This window comes from Cucurbita pepo, chromosome LG11, assembly GCF_002806865.2.
Source record: "Cucurbita pepo subsp. pepo cultivar mu-cu-16 chromosome LG11, ASM280686v2, whole genome shotgun sequence".
Lineage (NCBI taxonomy): Eukaryota > Viridiplantae > Streptophyta > Magnoliopsida > Cucurbitales > Cucurbitaceae > Cucurbita > Cucurbita pepo.
The window spans coordinates 3,923,378-3,942,800 of NC_036648.1; the positions used below are offsets into that span (position 1 = coordinate 3,923,378).

Sequence of the window (19,423 nt, forward strand, 5' to 3'; positions counted from 1 at the left end):
CCTAAGCTCTTCATTTTGTAACTTTATTATATAATTTTGTCATTTTAATGGTAAAAAAAAAAAAAAAAAAAAAAAAAAANGTACTTTTAAGATATTTACGAAAATTAAGAATATTTAACGTTTGAAACGATTATTAGTGATGCTTATGACTCGTGAATATTTGATATTTATGGGATTTTAGTTATTAATATAACATATATTATGGAAATTAAATAAAAAATTATTAAAAAAAAAAAACAACCTAACAATCCAATTCAACTCGAAAATAGAGGGTTAGGTTGAGTTGGATTATGAATTCTATTTTGATGGCTCGGGTCACCAACTTTGAACTGAAAGATTTCTCCAATCTGTGTACACTCCAACATAAAAATTGACTGTTTTTGACCCCGTTTAGCTTGATTTTCAACCTAGTTCATCAAAGGTTAGTTTTTATCCTATTTTAGCGTGATTTAATTGGGTTTTCTTTGATTTTAAGTTGATTCAAAAGGATTTTAGGTGAAATATATCGACTCTAAGTATGCTAAGAGAGTTGATGGAGGAATTCGAATCCCGTTAGATTAAGTCTAAGCTATAGTTTGCTCAACAAAAGTACTCAACTATTTTAAACAATTATTGTGGTAAGTGATCCTGTTGTATACTTGGTCTGATGATTCCTTGAGGTATATTATGTCATGTGTTTTTCAAATATGAACCACAATCTATTCCAACTACGGTTTTTAATTATATATGTGCTTTCTAAGTGACTGATTTTTAATTATATGAGTCACTCATTACTGGGTCAAAGTGTGGTCGGACCCATAATCCACAGATCCCAAGATCAAAACTTTACTCAACACCATTGCCTTTTTGTGACATTACACAAAGTAAAAGGTAAAGGAGAAGTCCTTTTCCTTTTATCTAATTTTTTTATAATTATTAAGACTTTGAATTCTTATACCTAATAATACACTTTTTTATTCATTATTATTGTATTACTAATAATCAATTAGTTGTAATGAAGTTGGTCCAATAGTAAATACATTATTATTTTTTTATTTGGGTTTCATCAATTTAATTATGTATTATCATGTTTTTAAATCATTTTGGATTGACTTTCTTAATAGTTTTAGTTTTTTTTTTTTTTTTTTTTTTTTTTTTTTTTTTTTTTTTTTTTTTTTTNTTAAAATTAAGAGGAATAATCAAAACCAAGTATTTTTTTAAATCTAAAATAAAATAATTTTTTTTTTTTTTTGAAAGATAATAAAATTAGCATAATTAATGTGTTAAAAATGATATAAAAAAATAAAAAAATATTGAAGATGGTGACATATTCTATAAATATGGGGTTGGAAAATGAAAGGTGAGGAGAAGGGTTTTGGAGGTATAAGCATGTGCTCCCATTTAAGATGGGACAAATTGGATAATTCACATCACAAATAATGCTTTTTTTTTTTTTCTTTTATTATTATTATTATTTGGTTTTTCTAATTTTGGAGGAACTCGAGAGTAACTTGTTTCTAATGAGTTCACGTTTTTTTTACATGATTTACGAGACGCATTGGGTTGTTCATCAAATCCTAATAGGGATGTTCATCGAATTCGAGAATCTGACTCAATCCGAATCATAAAAATTGGGTTGGGTTAGCTTTTTTGGAACCGAATTTAGGTTAACCCAAATTGAATTGATCCCATATAAAAAAAAAAAAGGTGCAAATTTCTGTTTTAGGGTTGTTAGACGAACACGACTCTCCATAATAGTATGATATTGTCCACTTTGAGCATAAGCCCTCATGATTTTACTCTGGGCTTTTTCAAAAGGTCTCATCCCAATAGGGAGTATTTGTTGATTATAAACTCATGATCATTCCCTAAATTAGCCGATGTGGGACTTTCATTATCCAACAAGGGTTATTTTATTTATTTATTATTTTTTTTTTTTTGCACACTACACCTCTGCTCACACGCTATCACCAATGCCCACGTCACACTACCTCTCATAGCCACAACATCGCATGTCCATGTATGTCGCACTGCCCCTCCTTACAAATGCACGCCATCATGTCACTCGCTCGCCATAGGTTGTGTTAAATGATTATGTACTGCTTTAATACGTAAAACAAAATTTAACGGAGATAAAAGAACAAAAATTTAATGGATAAAGTTTGACATTTAAATGGATGAAATTGAAATTTTAGAGTGAAATTTATAATTAGAAATAAAATAAGGAAATCGGAAGGCAATGATAAAGTCACAGGCCGTGATCCCGTGATTGGCGAAGGATTGTACGGACAGCGACCCATTATTTACTCTTATTCTAATAATTGCATCCAAATTAAACTGTTCACAGATCGCAACTAATTTTACACATTTCTCAATAAACTTCTAATATTTTTTTAAAATCTAATTTCAGTAAAAATAAATAAATATTAAATTAATTTGTATTATATTCGTTTTTAAAAATACAAAAGAATCAAAAGAAATATAATTTTATCTTTACAGTGTAGGCATGTGATATGTTTCAATTTTATTAATATTTTGGTTAAACTATCAATTTTGATTTTTTTGTATTTAATTTTAGCAATATTTAAATTTAATTTTTTTACATTTTCCATTAATTTTATAAAAAATACACTTTATTTTTCCTTTTAAAATAAATTTACAGAAATTATTATTATTATTTTACCATTAAACTTTTAAAGTAAAAATTTTCAATTTCTAAAAACATAATTAAAACATAGAAAACTAATAATTTAACCATTTAAAAATATGATTAAAGCTTGAAATCAAGTGATAAGTAACAAAAATATGGGAGAGTGAAATGACAAATTTGACCTCGAAAGGAAAAAAAAAAAAAAGGACAATGAAATATAGAGCCCATAATACTGTCTCATTCTGTCGTTTATTTAATTTCTATGGCCATAATGCTCCACGCGGTCGGAATCCAAAGCACATTATTGCAATTATTTTATTTATTTTTCTCATAATTGACCCTTCAAAAAAAATTTGTCAACATACCTGATTGGTTGAAAAAAAATAAATAAATAAATTATTCACGTATCGAAAACGAATCCTTTTCATCACACCCCATCACGTCATTGCCTTTACGTGAAAAATGGTTTGAAAATGATGAGTAAGTAAGTAATCGCTGATCGAGTTAGATATGCATAAACACACAAAATATGAGAACGTAAATCAACAGACCAAAATCAAAACCCTGCTCCCAATGAGATACTAGAGATAAAAAATTGGTTCACCTGTATGGTAACCTTGGAGCATATGGAAACAAAATTGAGAGGAAAATGAATTTACAACCATCGATATATCAGTGACAAGAGACGAGGAATATGAGTGATGGACGACGAACATAATAGTGATCAAGCGTCACATAACGATTATAATAAACCAACTACAAATAGAAACACAACGCATTAGAGTTGTGACGTTGAATAAGCGAGCCAAAAAATAAACTGACGCTAAATGCAGCTTTGTCGTGAACAAAATGGGAGTCAAAACCGATGTTGTAATTAAAATTTGACGACAAAATTTTATTAAACTATTTAAAAAACGTTAAAAAAATTATGTAGTCTCGGTCTAGAATTATATTTTCTAGAAGCAATGGTTTAATTTGTTTTTTTTTTTTAAATTAATGTAAAATTTTAAAGAAAATAAAAATAGAAATAGAAAGAACTGATATAATTTTTGTTTTTTTTAATCCTTTCCCTTTCAATATCCCTATTATTGCAAAATTCAAGGCAATAAATGCAACAATCCACGTGAGAGTATATCGGGATAAGATACAATATAAATTATTATAAATTTATAATATATTATAAAGAAATTATTTAAAAATTTAATTAATTAATTATTTATTATTATTTTGTATCTTCCAAAAACTTTATAAACAAATACTTTATGAATTCGAGTATAGACAAAACATTAGATACCTATTTGATTGCATGAATAAATCAAGACTACGACTTAAAATAATTAAAAGTCATTATTTATATCAATAAGGTGTATCTTCGAACAATAACTCAATCATAAAAGCTCTAGAATTAAACATTTTTTATTTTGAATAAATTTATATCGGATGAAAGGTCAATTTAGTAATTTACTTTAGGAGGGAGAAATGGTCCAAATTACCCTTGGCCTTTTCCTCTTTATAACATTCTTTTCAAACATAGTCATATTTACTCTTACTTTTTTACTGTTATTTTTTATTCTCATTCTCTTTTCCTTTTTTAACTTTTTACTATGCTATTTGAATGTCTATCTATTTAAATGAAATGGAAANCATAATTAATTTATTACCCATTTAACTTTTAGTGTATAAAAAATATATAAAAAATTATTATTTACAGTTTAAATCATTAAAATGTTTTTGTATTTTACCAAATAAAAAATTTAAAAAAAGAATCAGAAAAAGTACATCGACTTGAATCCTAGCCTACTTGTTTCTTTTTTAGATATGTTCGGTTTGGATTTAGATGCTGACGTGAAATCCAAGAGATAAAAATTATCTTTGAACGTTCTATTTAATAAGAACCTAATTAATCAACTCCATGGCGAATAGTGATGGAGATGTGTTGCGACCTTCTCTTATCCATCAACCCGAACTATTAGGTGATTGCAGAAAACTTATCTAACACAATATTGTTGATGTATTCACAAAACATAAATTTGAATTACAACGAACAACGTAACGTGTCTAAAGGCGGAATCAAGCTCGAAAGGAATAATGTTAAAATACCCGTTTGATTCTTATATTTTGAGTTTCATTTTATTTTAATTCTTATTCTTAATTTTTTTTTAAAGGAAAATAGTAAAATAATAATAATAATATGAAGACTTTGATCACCTCTCTCGATGACCTTGGTGGCTCGTTACTTGAACACGCAGCTTCAGCCCACAACCCAATAGTTCACGATTCGTATTGAGTGCACGCAAACCCTTTCAGTCCTCAAATGCAACCCGCGACCCAATGACCCGACTCGGAGTCCAGACCTCGACTCGAGTGATGACCTACACTCCTCATCACTGCACGTGCCACACATGTGTCCTGCTTCCAGTTGTGACTCATTTAAACTCAATTGGTGGCTCATCTCGGCTCGACTTGGCAACTCGATACCTTTTTTATATCGTTTTAGGGAATGAAATGAAACCTGCTTCCCATGTTAAGTTTCATCTCGGCACGTGCCACACTCGTGAATGAAATGAAATACTATTATATGATGTCTTCCCATGGATACATGCATTGAGATACTTTCCTGTTATGTTATGTTATGTTAGTACGGATGCATACCTTCGATATATATGTTCACCATGATATCATGCAGACCTTTCATTTTCGGTGGTATACGGCGATGCATTAATGCATTGTGCTTGACCAAGCTAGGCCCAAAGGGTATATATACGAGTTTGCTTGGTGGGTCTATGTGCGCGTGTGTGAGCCGTGTGTAGGGAAGTACCACACAATCAACCTTACCCAAAAGTGAAAAGAAGCTAAGATCATGTTACGATTTTAATAGATAAGTTTCATCATTATACGTGTGTGATTGTATTACTAACCACAACAGTAAAATGAGAGTGAATGCTCGAATGACAGTGTAGGTAAAACACAGTTGCCAGAATGACGGTGAATGTGGAATGACCATTAAAGGACAATTCCGTAATTTCATCACAATTGTCGGACACTTTTGGCGCCAATCTCTCTCTGTATTTCTTCAGAAAATGAGGAGAGGTAAAGAAAAAGAAAAGAAAATTTGGCATTAATTGACCAATCGGTCCAAAGGTTTTGTAGTCTGTGACTCTCTTCATGATCCTCCTCTCTCCTCCTCCTCCTCCTCCTCCTCCTCTCTGGTAGCTACCTACCTGCGCTTCACTTCTCTTCTTCCTTCACTCACCAAAACCCTAGCTCTACCTTCTCTCAATCAACCTCCATTTCCAATCCCTCACTGCTGATCCCGTCCCAATTTTGCTCTCTATGTGAATCTTCCCTTCCTTTTCCCGATCGCATTCCACTGTATGCTTCTACTTCACTTTTTTATCTTCTTCCTTTTTTCTTCTTTAATGAGCTTTCCGCGAATTGTATGAACTTCGTTTCGGTTGCTTGCAATTTGTTTATTTATTGCTGTGTTTCCTAGATTGGGTTTGCTTTGATGGAGTCCATCGGGATTTAGAATTTCTGATTTTACTGTCAGAGGTAGCTCAGAAATCAATGTTCTGTAACTTCTGTTTCGTTTTGATCTCTTTTTGGATTTTCCTTTTCTGATTCTTATTGGTTTGGTAATTGGTTACCATTGATGTTTGAAGTCTTTCTCTGAGCTCTGTTTCTGGTTTTTGAAGGTTGGGTTCTCTGTGTATTATTCTAATTCTTCTTCAGCATCCTTCTACTTGTTACTGTGACTACTTGGAGTGTTTTATTTTTCATTGGTGAGCAAAAGTTGTGATTTACATTTGGTTGCTGAGTGAGTGGTTCTTTTGAAATTTCTCGCACTTGCTTTTTCTTGAAGTTTAGAATTACTATTTTCTTTCGGTTGATTTGTTTTTTCCCATGAAAAAGATGTTTGGTGTTTGTTAGTATTTTTTTATTCTCTCTCCGTTTTTTTTTTTTNGTTCTTGTTTCTACTGTTGATTTTGAAGGTTTTTTTTTTAAAATCCAGATCTGGTGGATTTCTGAAGTTACCTTCTTGACACTGGAGACAATGGTGGTGAATTTCCAGTGCACTGTTCTTGTGTTTTTGGTGCTTGTTGTTGTTGGGAAGGCAGAAATTTACATTGTCACCATTGAAGGAGAACCTATTGTGAGTTACAAAGGTGATCTCGATGGGTTTGAAGCCACAGCAATGGAATCTAATGAAAAGATCGACCCTACCAGGTTTCAACAATTCAATTCTGTATTTGTTAGTGGTTGTGTATGTTTTGTCTTTGTCATGTTCATGACTGAAGTTCATAATCATGGTTGAAGTTTATCATCTAATGCTTTCCAGCAATAAAATCATTACTACCATTAAATAATTGACGCAATTTTCGAGCTTTTTCTATCCTTTTTGTGACTTTTCCATGTGGGTTCTTGTATTGTGAAACGTCATTTTCCAACAGGGATTTCAGTTTATTATTTTGGGAGCTGTCAAACTTTGGCCCCCCTTGTTTTGACTTGTCTGGTCTTTGTGATCCCCTTTAAGTTGAAGAAGGCTATTACGTGTATAGATGTATTACACTTAAGTATTTAATAAAATTAGGATATTTGGTTTAGCGAGAATTTGACCCAATTAGTTTTTTTATTTTTCTAACTGGACTTTACTTTGCATTAAAACATTCTCCACTCTTCATATTTAATAATTGTACATCTTTCTTTTAATGGATAACAAAATACATACATACACACTACTTGATTTTCAAATATTATTGTTGATAATCGATATTGAAGTAATCTTCAGGATTCCATATTTACTCCATCATTATACATTAAGGGTTATATCACTGGAAAATGTGAACAGTTCTCTTGATTATTAGGATCACATGGAGTTGGTCTGGTGTGGAAGGGCAAAAATTATATCTGTAGCAAGTTGGTGAAGAAAAACACTTCATTTTAATTTTATAAATGATTTATTGTCCATTCTATATGAGTGGTGCTCTTGTAATAGGATTACCTTTATTTCTTATGAAAATATTCTCTTATGATCCTTGAAATCAATAATTGTTTCCTTTTAGTTTTGAAGGAGTTTGCTGTTCTGAAAGATTTAACCAGCTTTATGTTGTTGAATATTATGCATCTCACACTTGGAAGTTTCTTGCAGTGAAATTGTGACATCCTATGCTCGTCATCTCGAAAGTAAACACGACATGCTTCTTGGAATGTTGTTTGAGAGAGGATCCTTCAAGAAGCTCTATAGTTACAAGCATCTCATCAATGGATTTGCTGTTGACATCACGCCTGAACAGGTTAGTTAGACTTGAGAAATCTTCTTACCTTCTCAGCGTAATTGGTCTTTTCCCATAAAATAGAAGTATTTTTCTTGCATGTAATTAACCCTTCCATTTGTAGGCAGAGACTCTAAGACATACACCAATTGTAAAATCTGTAGAGAGGGACTGGAAGGTTAGAAAACTAACAACACACACGCCAGAGTTTTTGGGCCTTCCAACTGGCGTATGGCCAACCGGCGGTGGCTTTGACAGAGCTGGAGAGGACATTGTGATTGGATTTGTGGACTCCGGGATTTATCCACATCATCCAAGTTTTGCAACATATAATACCGAACCTTTTGGGCCGTGTTTGAAGTATAAAGGGAAATGTGAAGTAGACCCTGACACTAAGAAGGAATTTTGTAATGGAAAGATTGTTGGAGCCCAACATTTTGCAGAAGCTGCTAAAGCAGCTGGGGCATTTAATCCAGCTATTCATTTTGAATCTCCTTTGGATGGTGACGGACATGGAAGGTTGGCCCTTCTATCATTTTTTTAAAAGTTCTTTTTTTATTAATTTCTTTTTGTTGTGAATTTATTTGCCTCTGTTTTTTCATATTACATTTAGTAATATTCTTAAAGCCTCACCTGCGCTAAACACTCTACTAGAAATTTTTGGAATTGGCGTGGACGCATTATTTAAAATGTTTATTTTTAATCATTTCCCCCTTTTTTTTCGCTCTGTTGCAAAGATTCTCCTCTTACACGAAACGAGTTGAAATCTGCCTTGTTCGTTTTATTATGGACTTGAATGATATATATTTTTATTCACTTTATGCTTTACTGTACCAGCCATACAGCAGCAATTGCTGCTGGAAATAATGGAATCCCTGTGAGAATGCATGGCTATGAATTTGGTAAAGCAAGTGGGATGGCTCCCCGTGCTAGGTGAGGGAGATAGAAATGGCTCAATTTAAAGTAGCTGTATCGTTCTCCTTCTAAATGTTTCACTTGAATTTTCTATGCATAGAATTGCTGTATATAAAGCTCTCTACAGGATTTTTGGGGGATTTGTTGCTGATGTAGTTGCAGCTATTGATCAGGTGTGTACATCCAACTACTTCTGAAAATTTAGATACTGTATAAAATTAAGAGATTACACCTTTAATCGCAGCTTTCTTATTTGGTGTTCCGGGAGTCAACTTGTTGCTTATTAAAAAATTGTTTTATATTTCTCCTTATTTCACTGTCCAGCTCCTTCCTCAGGAAATGAACAGCTTGGTACATGAATATCTGCACTATTCACATCAGTATTGCTAAAATATGTGAACATTTTTACTGTAGTCACATTCCTTCGTTCTTTGTTTGTTTCATAGGATAACATAGCTGATAAAGAAAATTGTTTGTGTAATGAACACTAGGTTCAATCCCCTTCCCCAACTGTTTTTATTAATAAAGAAATTCTTCCTTTTCTATTAATGTGATTTGAGATAATTTCCCGTAATCGTAAAATTCTGTTCGGATGATTTAAAACAATGAACTCATGTGAACAGGCTGTACATGATGGGGTCGATATTCTCAGTCTTTCGGTGGGGCCAAATAGTCCTCCTGCAACTACCAAGATCACATATTTAAACCCTTTTGATGCGACCCTTCTTTCAGCTGTGAAGGCTGGTGTATTTGTTGCACAGGCTGCTGGAAATGGAGGTCCATTTCCGAAAACTTTGGTGTCATATAGTCCATGGATAGCAACTGTGGCAGCTGCAATTGACGACAGAAGATACAAAAACCATCTGACACTTGGTAATGGAAAAATTTTGGCTGGACTTGGTTTATCACGTAAGTTTCATCAACTTGACCTGGTATTGCAGCTTTCCAAAGAATCGTAGTTGTCTCACATATGCTAATTTTTCAATATTGGGCGCTCATGCTCACGGTTTTGCTGCTTTATTGAAATTATGATCAGGGAGAGTTTTTGTGTGACAGATTAGTGATGATACTATCCCGTTAACATCCCAAAACTTATTTTGCTTGTTTGTTCAGTGAATTTAAACCCCTAGCACTGTTGCTTAACCTAAAAATATTTAGCATTTAAGAAATTTTTAGGATGTTCAATATCTTTCATATAGATGACCTCATTAAATTTTGAATTCATGTTTCTTGGTTGAATCCAAAAGTTTTCTTACCACTATTCTCGACCCTTCAATTGACAAATGGTGGTATTATTCATTCATGTGCAATCACTGATAAACTCTGTTGGAAATATTTTGAATTGACAAAAATTCATTGCTTTGTGCAGCTGCTACACATTTAAATCGGACATACACATTGGTCGCAGCTAATGACGTTCTGTTAGATTCTTCAGTATCGAAGTACAGTCCTTCAGACTGCCAAAGGCCTGACGTTCTAAACAAACGTTTGGTTGAAGGAAAAGTTCTTCTTTGTGGATATTCATTCAGTTTTGTTGTTGGTACCGCTTCAATCAAGAAGGTTTCTCAAACAGCAAGAGCCCTTGGGGCAGCTGGCTTTGTTCTTGCTGTTGAAAACATCTCTCCTGGATCTAAATTTGACCCTGTTCCTGTTGGCATTCCTGGAATTCTTATAACTGATGTCAGCAAGTCGATGGTAATTTTTAATGTATCTTGCTCTTCGAAAATACTTAGATTTGGTCTGCACATCATAATATCCATAGTAAAGAACACTGGAGCTACTCTTGAATTTGGATTTTTCCTTGTGCTTTCATGTTTCTTCTCTACCATTGTCCACTTACTATTTGGTGATTTCGCACTCTGGAATTTACTTTTAGGATCTTATAGACTACTACAACACCTCTACTCCCAGAGACTGGACCGGTCGTGTCAAGAGCTTTGATGCTGTGGGTAGCATTGGGGATGGTTTGATGCCTTTATTATACAAATCAGCTCCTGAGGTAGCATTGTTTTCCGCTCGTGGGCCGAATATTAGAGATTTTAGCTTTCAGGATGCAGACCTTCTCAAACCAGATATTCTAGCTCCTGGGTCTTTGATTTGGGCTGCTTGGTCTCCAAATGGAACCGACGAGCCGAACTATGTTGGTTAGTATTATCAAATCCATTTATCTCACTATTAATGTTCCTTTATATTGTAACCACCATGCTTATATCAAAGTTCAAAACTACGTGAAAAGTATCTCTTCGAAACTAAATAAATAAAAACAGAGAAAAGCAGAGTAACAAAGTCAAAACGTTTAATAGAGTGTGTTGTAATTTTTGCCCCATTTTTTATGAACAAAGGATTCCAAAAGAGTAGAAACTGTTTTAATTCTTACTCATCTTCTCCAGTATTATAGGAGCGCCAAACTTCAGTTTTGTGAGTTCTTGATTTTATTTTTGAAATTAAATACTTTATACTAACAGTTTAATTCTTCCAGGAGAGGGATTCGCTATGATTTCTGGAACCAGCATGGCAGCACCGCATATAGCTGGTATATCAGCTCTTGTAAAACAGAAGCATCCTAACTGGAGTCCTGCAGCCATCAAATCGGCTTTGATGACAACTTCAACAACAATGGACAGAGCAGGAAGACCTCTTAAAGCGCAACAGTTTTCTGAAACAGAAGCCATGAAACTGGTATCTGCAACACCTTTTGATTATGGGAGTGGTCATGTTAACCCAAGAGCTGCACTGGATCCGGGACTCATCTTTGATGCAGGTTCATTTTGCTTCCCCTATCTAAATTTGATGTTTGAATCATACATTTGCTTCTTATCTTATCATATCAATCATGTTGGTTAACTTTGAGCACCGATCTCTACCGGATCGAAGCCACTAAAAGGAGACTCAATTCATCCAAAAAGTAGGGAAAAAGAAAAAAAAGGAACTAAAAGGAGACAGCTTAATCCATCCTCTCTTGGGATAATCTAATTATTGGTTCATGGGTTATCCTCTCTTGAGATCTAAATGACGCAAAAGAACAATGAGAGTAAAAAGTTTCATGTCTTTTCCTCTGAATTTTTCTGCTGATGGCACTTAAAAGTCGTTTCCATGTCGAATTATTTACTGTACTTGAGTAGTTTTACGAATCTGTATGCAATGGCTCAGCTCATATAGAATCTTGTTTATTCTCAGGTTATGAAGATTACTTGGGATTTTTGTGCACGACAGCGGGTATCAATGTTCACGAGATACACAACTTCACAAACTCACCTTGCAACTTCACCATGGGCCATCCCTGGAACCTCAACACCCCATCAATTACCATCGCCCATCTTGTGGGAACTAAGACTGTTACTCGCACAGTAACAAATGTTGCCGAGGAAGAAACCTATACAATTACTGCAAGAATGGACCCTGCTGTTGCCATAGAAACAAGTCCTCCAGCAATGACGTTACGATCCGGTTCATCGAGAAAATTCTCAGTAACTCTAACAGCTCGATCACTGACCGGAACCTATAGTTTTGGCGAGGTTCTATTGAAGGGCAGTCGAGGACACAAGGTTAGAATACCTGTAGTAGCCATGGGATACCAACGATGAGTTGGGTTTTGGTTAATAATAATTCAGAAGAAAAGGTAAAAGTTTATGGGGCTGTAATATTCTTTGTATGTGTTGGAATAAGCTAAATAGGATGTCAGATGTAATTTGTCTGAAATATGTATGTGGGTGTAAAGATGATCAACTCAGAACAAGGGGGGAGGCTGCTGATTTCTTCCACTTAAGTTTTGATTACTAATTTGTTTAGTATTACAGTTAGATTTTGCATAATGAGGTTTCTTATCCCTTTACAGATATGCCTCATTCTCTGTTGGCTTTGTTGCAAACATTATATTCCAAGGAGCATTAGGGATGTAAAAATGGCATTGTGGCTTTTGACATAGATCCTTGAATGCAATCACCGGCGATTTTGCACCTGTTTTGATATGTAGTAGAGGCCATTTTGAAGCTTATAAATATAAATCAAGTTTTTCTTATAGGATGCGAGCGTTATCCTAGGCTATCAAGGTATAGAAATTATCGGTATGCAATTTAGAACATCGTACAAGATCATCACTAAAGTTTTTCTATTTGGAGTCACATAGGGTCTAATTCATATTACTTTCGTTGAATTATTTGTAATTGTATCTAAACATGGAGATCAGCTGAACTTTTGAAATGTCTTACGAGTAAATACTAGACGTAGCTGTTTAAAATGGTGAACCCCGCTAATTGAGGCATGACCCACAACAAACAAAGGAGGAAAGGTGTGACTCATATAGTTTCAATTTAAATAATTAGATTGCAATTCTCATGCAAAATAGCTTGGTTCGCAGGTAGGGTTTGAATGAGAGAAAGAAATGAGGAATCTCATTTTTTATTTACTCTCCACTCCAATTGTTTGATGTAGTTGTTTCAGTTTCAACTACTCGAATATTTCTTTTTGTTTCTAATAAAGAAAATGACACATTCTTATGAAAATCCTAGCTCTTATTGGGATAATGTCGAGGAACCTCATTGCTACTATCAAAATAAGCATGAAACGGTGGAAGAATTCTTCACGGAACAAGAACAAGTTCTTGCCCCCATTTTTGGACTTTCGTGATCAAACCTATCACGATCCTGATGCAGTCTTTACTGATGATAACAACTTTGTAAGAAACATTTTTTTTTTTTTTTTTTTTTTTTTTTTTTTTTNATTGTACTGTTAAGTTTCGTTGCAAGTCTTTCAAAAACAAGCCAAAAAACAAGCCAAAAGGTTAATCATAGGTTGAATGCCAACGTATTAAGCAAAACAAAGAAATATTTAATTGAGTTTTTCTGGTAGAGCTAAACACCCTACAATTTGAAGAATAAATTTTTTAACATACTTAACTTCCAATTAGATTGTTTTTCCACGTCCTCTCAATATTGCATGTGGGTCGTGTTGTCTTGAGATGACCATCTTCTATCTCTCTATCGATGAGAATCATATTGTAATTTAAGAGCGACATTTGGATAGATGGTGGCATTTGCTCGAGTGTCATCGTGTCCATAGAATGATAATATAGTAATTTATTATTGATTCAACATAGGAACTTTTTCTATCTTTTAATTATGTTTTATATACTTTATACAACCATGACAAAATTAAATAAATATTTGACCAACTATAAAAGTTTGATCAATTGGGATTTTTGGCTTTTATTCATCATCCCATCCCACCATGGTAGGCATCCTCATCCTCATCCTCATCCTCCTAGGGTTTCATTGTATCTAAAACCGAACAAACTTTTATATATTCGAGTTCAAGAATTATGGAAGTGGAGAATCGAAGCTATAGATGTTCACAGGTGGAGCGGGAACAGAGCAACGGGACTTTTCCGTCTTGGTCCCCATCTCTTGAGAATATATATATATATCTTTATAAAAGTGAGGCAAGACAAGAACTTGGATGGGTCGAGGACAAAGACTAAAATCTCTATCCTTGACACTGTTTAACTTAATTCATCTCTCATTCTTTGTTTAAACAGGAATTTCCCGCCCTTTCAAGTTGGAGTCCCATGGACCTCTCTAGATCGAACAATGAAGTTTAAGATAACAATTGACGTTTTATTTAAGCGGTAAATAAAGGTATAAATATAAATGTGTGTATATATTTAATAGAGTGGGTGTTAGGTGAGAGAGATGAAATAAGAGAGAGAAGAAGAATGGGATGAAAAGACAAAGAAGGGTTTGTTTAGATCATAGATAGCATTCATATCTTAATGTCTCCAAATTGTCCTTACTCCAACTCTTCAATGCATTTTGACCATCAACTGTTAACCTTTGCCCTATAAATTCTTTCATTCATTCATTCATTTCTTTCACTCATTCATTCCAACTTTCTTCTCAAAAAATGGTGATATCTCTCTCTCTTTCTATAACTTCATGGCTTTCTTTCGTAGCTTTCGCCTTTTCTTTCTCTTTTACTGTCTTTCTAGTTGATTAAATGGAGGAAGCTCGGAGTTTTTCTTCACTTACTCAACAATTTTTTTGAAACTTTTACTGTTTATCATCTGATTATCTCCATCTCCTAACGAGCGTTGCAAAAAAGAAAATACGACAATTGGATAAAAACGTTATAATAGATTTTTAGGTCAATAAGAGAAACCTTCCTCAAATTCGGAAGAAGTTGCCCGAGTTTTCGACTCTTCTTCTTTTAATTTAGAATAAAATCTTTTAATTACTATATGCTAGGTAAGTTTATCATATATATAAAATATGATTTTTTTTTTTTAAATTTTATTATTGTAAATGTTAAATTGTTAGCATTTAAAAAGATTATTATAGAATAAGGTAATATTCTAAGGGGGTGAGAAATTATAGGATCCGGAAGGGAGCATTGGAACCAGACGCAACCCAATTGTAATTGCGAAGCCAATGTCTTTAGAGGAGGAATCAGATGCGGACAGAGTTTCAAATCTTCTACATCAGGCTATGACCATCATCAAAGATCTACGCCCAGGATTGGATCTCATTTCACTCAAATACAAGGTTTTCTTCATTTTAATATTTCATTTATTCCAACCTTTCGTAATCGTTCAAGCCTACTGTTAACCGATATTATCCTCTTTTATGGACTTTCCCTTCGTGACTTCCCTTCAAGATTTTTAAACGCATACATGTGTAGTGTATGCTAGTGAAAATGGTGAACCTCTAAAGGGTGGTTTGTGAGACCTCACATCGAGAAAAGAATGAACTATTGTTTATAAATGTGTGAAAACCTCACTCTAGTAAATACATTTTCTTTGTTGAGGATTGTTCGGAGTGAGTCCTACATTAGCTAATTTAGGAAATGATCATGGATTTAGGTAAAGGAATACATCTACATTGGTACGAGGTATTTTGGGGAAGTCCAAAGCAAAGATACGAGAGCTTATGCTCAAAGTGGACAATATCATACCATTGTGGAGAGTCATAATTTCTAACATTGTATCAGAGTCATACCCTAAACTTAGCCATGACAATAGAATTCTCAAATATCGAACAAAAGGTGCACTTTGTTCGAGGGCTCCAAAGAAAGGAGTCGAGCGAGTGAGTCCCACATTAGCTAATTTAGGGAATGATCATACCATTGTGGAGAGTCGTGTTCATTTAACATGGTATCAGAGCCATGCCCTAAACTTAGTCGTGCTAATAAATTGGTAAATCCTCAAATGTCGAACAAAAGACTCCAAAAGAAAAGAAGTCAGGACTCCTCGAAGGCAGTAAAAAATGACTAAGACTCCAAAGGAGTCAAGCCTCGATTAAGGGGAGGCGTACTTTGTTCGAGGAGAGGTGTTGGATGATGTAAGTTCCACATCGGCTAATTTAGGGAATGATCATGGGTTTATAAACAAAGAATACTCTCTCCATTGGTATGAAACCTTTTGGGGAAGCCCAAAGCAAAACCATGAGAGCTTATACTCAAAGTGGACAATATTATACCATTGTGGAGAGTCGTGTTCGTCTAACAAACCTGAGTTGTTTTTTGTTAGGCTCCACCAAACTTCAACATTCCAAAATCCCAACTCCAATGTTTTGGGGAATCAGTGTATTGTTGGGGTGAGGATATGCTGGAGAAGTGCAATCGTGGGGGAAGTGCTATGGAAAGATTAGCAGCCGTTGTGGGATGGAGCATTTCCACTACTCGCCCTCTCATCTTTGGTGCTTTCCCTTACAACCCTATTCTTGGGGAGACCCATCATGTTTCCAAGGGTACCCTTAATGTCCTACTCGAACAGGTACCCTTCTTACTCGTGTCATCTTTCGATCTTAGTTTTGTATCTATTTAGTCTCTATACATTATGAACGATCTAGCTTTAAAATGTAGGTTTCACATTACCCACCTGTATCTGCCCTTCATGCCACCGATGAAAAACATAACATCGAAATGATATGGTGTCATAATCTCTCTCCTAAATTCCGTGGTACGTATTTAACGTCACCCATTGCTTACCATTTTGTCTCGAACAAAGAAAAGATTATCGTAATGATGTTACTATTTTCTCTCGTTTTGAAATAGGTACAAGCGTGGAAACCGAGATATGTGGGAAGAGGCAGCTAAAGCTTCTAAACCATGGGGAAACTTATGTAATGAACTGTCCAAGTTTGGTGTTCAAATTCATTCCAACAAAGGCGTTTGAATGGAGTGGCAAAGTGAAGATCCAATGCCAAGAAAGTGGCCTCGCAGCTGAAATCTCTTACAAAGGCCTTAGCTTTTTAGGTCGCAAATCAAACAGCCGATCCATCAATGGCAAGATTTTTTCTCAATCTTTGTCCATCAAGAACTTATGTGACATTGATGGCCAATGGGACAGGTAAAAGTTCGACTTTGATTTGATAATCGAATAATGTTTTATTACTCGTTTGTTTGAGCTAACTTTTTTGTTGTCTCAGATCCGTTACACTGAAGTATCAAAATGGGAACGTTAGAACTATATACAATGCAAGTGAAGTGATTTCCAACTTAAGAACTCCGATTGTTCTTGACCTTAAGGTAAACAAATTTCTTTCATCAGCCAATTTGAGCATAGCTGAGTAGATAAAATATCAACACGAGATTATGGTTATGATATCGAGAATATGTATCAGGGTGTTAGGGCAACAGAATCAGCGAAGGTGTGGGGGGAAGTGAGCCAAGGGATATTGAGCAAAGATTGGAAGAAAGCAAAGAAAGCAAAGATGGCAGTGGAAGAAAGGCAAAGGGAGCTTGCAAAAGAGAGAGAGTCAAGAAAGGAGAGTTGGGTTCCTAAGCATTTCAAGCTCTCTTACTCCAAAGAAAATGGTTGGGATTGCTATCCAATTCAACCCACTGTCCCACCTGCCCCCATTGTTGTCCCAATTTGATACCTTTGGTCGTCCAAACTTCATATATATATATATATATATATATATATATATATATATAGCTTTCATGGTGGAAAGAATAAAGCTTAAGGAATGATGGGTAAGTGTAGTAAATCCCAATTGTAAAATGTGAAGAACCCTTGTATGATTTCTCTTTAAATAATGAAGCTATCTATCATAGACTTATATATATACATATCTCAAGAACTGAACTTTGTTAATTAGGGTTTGGAGGTGCATCAAATATATGAGTGCATATGTGAGATTGGAACAAAAAAATGTTCGACTTAAACGTGGGTGATGTGCAAAAACTCGATTAGTGTACGACTTGGAGAATGGGTCGATGTTGAGGTGTTGGACGACTATGCTTGGGTCGATCACGAGCATATCCTCATAGAACAATGCAAAGATGTCTATTTTTTGTTAAAGGAAAGAAATTCGTGAAGTCTTTAGGTTGGTGCCCTTTCACTTATTCGAGGAAAGGGTGGTAAGCTCTGACTCTTCTTTTGTGGTTAGGTGGAGGCGTTTTAAGTCATCATGGAGTTATATTATGTTATGATATGATTATGTCATGTTATGGAGTTATATTATGTTATCAATGATGCATGATGCATGACAACTTAAAAGATGTGATAAGAATAATGCATGCATAATTCATATGCACGTTATGTCATAAATGAAAAGAAGTACGATTTGTATCTTAAAACATATGTCATGATTTAAATTTATGAGTATTTCATGCCTTTATATATCTCATGTGCATTGAGATACTTCCTTGTTATTATTAGTACAAACACGTACTTTACGATATTTATGTTCGCCATGATATCATGTGAGTTCTTTCCCTCTATAGTGTCTGGCAACGCAAGAGTGCACAAGCCCAACAAGTCAAGCCTAGGGGGTACGTATACGAATGCTCATGGTGGGTCCATGTGCGCATTCATTGTAATCTCAAATAATTCAATAGGTTTGATTTTTGATACTCCTTTAACTAATGATAGATGAAGAAACATTTGGGTACCTTTAATCTTCGAATAGTGATGGAATTGGGTAAGCCTTAATTAAGTGATAAATAAGTCAATAGAACTTAGGTATCACACTAAAAGCATTTATTAGTTCTAATCCTATTCGGGTTTTCGGGTTCTCGTGAATTGACTAAAAGATCCGATTTTAAAACCGATCTTGATTCACAAATATATATCATCGTTATGTTTTTTCTTTAATTAATAATCAAAAGCTTATAAATAAATTATTTCTCCATTAAATTTTGACAAATGATACCCAATATTAATTAGTTTAGGAGAGGAGAAGCTTTCAAGGCACGTGCTTATGGAAACTTTGAGATATAATTGTCAAAATGTATCTAGAATGGTCTAATCAACCATGCAATCGCTTTCTTAGACATTAATAATTTTATGGCTTTTCAAACAAAATAAATAGTTTTAAAATCATATTTTCAATTATTATAATATTGCGTATCATATAGATTTAGGTACCATCTCAAAAGAAAAGAGTAGCACGAGTGAGTATAAAAATACCCGGTAACTGACTTCACTTATAAGCCTGCAATTATTTAAAGAGTTGCACGAGTGAGCCATGAACGCGCCTATTCATTACTTATCTTGGAACATAAACGCCATATTAATAGGATTAACTAATCTACGTCCCATCATAGTAACTTGATAACAACATAAACATGAGGGCAAAGACCACGTGCTTGAACCAACTAAAATAGA

At 34.3% G+C, this 19,423-nt stretch overlaps 2 protein-coding genes across 4 annotated transcripts; both read left to right on the forward strand.

Moving 5' to 3' along the window:
• Positions 1 to 5,739: 5,739 nt before the first annotated feature.
• LOC111805472 (subtilisin-like protease SBT2.5) lies at positions 5,740 to 12,775 on the forward strand. 3 transcript variants are annotated; one of them, XM_023690579.1, is made up of 12 exons: positions 5,740 to 6,001; positions 6,123 to 6,181; positions 6,642 to 6,856; positions 7,779 to 7,923; positions 8,027 to 8,421; positions 8,740 to 8,835; positions 8,918 to 8,990; positions 9,441 to 9,726; positions 10,187 to 10,512; positions 10,694 to 10,961; positions 11,297 to 11,578; positions 11,995 to 12,401. In XM_023690579.1, exons 3-12 carry the CDS (start codon positions 6,684 to 6,686, stop codon positions 12,399 to 12,401), a joined length of 2,451 nt encoding a protein of 816 aa, XP_023546347.1. In that variant the 5' UTR covers positions 5,740 to 6,001; positions 6,123 to 6,181; positions 6,642 to 6,683. The 3 variants fall into 3 exon arrangements, with proteins under 3 accessions (XP_023546347.1, XP_023546345.1, XP_023546348.1); XM_023690577.1 differs by lacking the exon at positions 6,123 to 6,181; XM_023690580.1 differs by lacking the exons at positions 5,740 to 6,001; positions 6,123 to 6,181 and having other exon boundaries at positions 6,684 to 6,856; positions 11,995 to 12,775.
• A 1,920-nt stretch (positions 12,776 to 14,695) lies between these two features.
• On the forward strand, positions 14,696 to 17,877 carry LOC111805785 (oxysterol-binding protein-related protein 4C-like). The gene is made up of 7 exons (XM_023691017.1): positions 14,696 to 14,718; positions 15,186 to 15,353; positions 16,337 to 16,582; positions 16,672 to 16,768; positions 16,864 to 17,158; positions 17,238 to 17,337; positions 17,433 to 17,877. Exons 1-7 carry the CDS (start codon positions 14,716 to 14,718, stop codon positions 17,685 to 17,687), a joined length of 1,164 nt encoding a protein of 387 aa, XP_023546785.1. The 5' UTR covers positions 14,696 to 14,715; the 3' UTR covers positions 17,688 to 17,877.
• Positions 17,878 to 19,423: the final 1,546 nt, after the last annotated feature.

What these genes read in the sequence shown, in the direction of transcription:
- LOC111805472 (XM_023690579.1), top strand. Translation starts at nt 6,684, where the DNA reads ATGGTGGTGAATTTCCAGTGCACTGTTCTTGTGTTTTTGGTGCTTGTT. An exon ending in TAGTTGCAGCTATTGATCAG is followed by an intron (nt 8,991 to 9,440) that starts GTGTGTACATCC and finishes TCATGTGAACAG; the next exon opens with GCTGTACATGATGGGGTCGA. An exon ending in GGGACTCATCTTTGATGCAG is followed by an intron (nt 11,579 to 11,994) that starts GTTCATTTTGCT and finishes GTTTATTCTCAG; the next exon opens with GTTATGAAGATTACTTGGGA.
- LOC111805785 (XM_023691017.1), top strand. An exon ending in TTAATGTCCTACTCGAACAG is followed by an intron (nt 16,583 to 16,671) that starts GTACCCTTCTTA and finishes TTTAAAATGTAG; the next exon opens with GTTTCACATTACCCACCTGT. An exon ending in TCTCTCTCCTAAATTCCGTG is followed by an intron (nt 16,769 to 16,863) that starts GTACGTATTTAA and finishes GTTTTGAAATAG; the next exon opens with GTACAAGCGTGGAAACCGAG.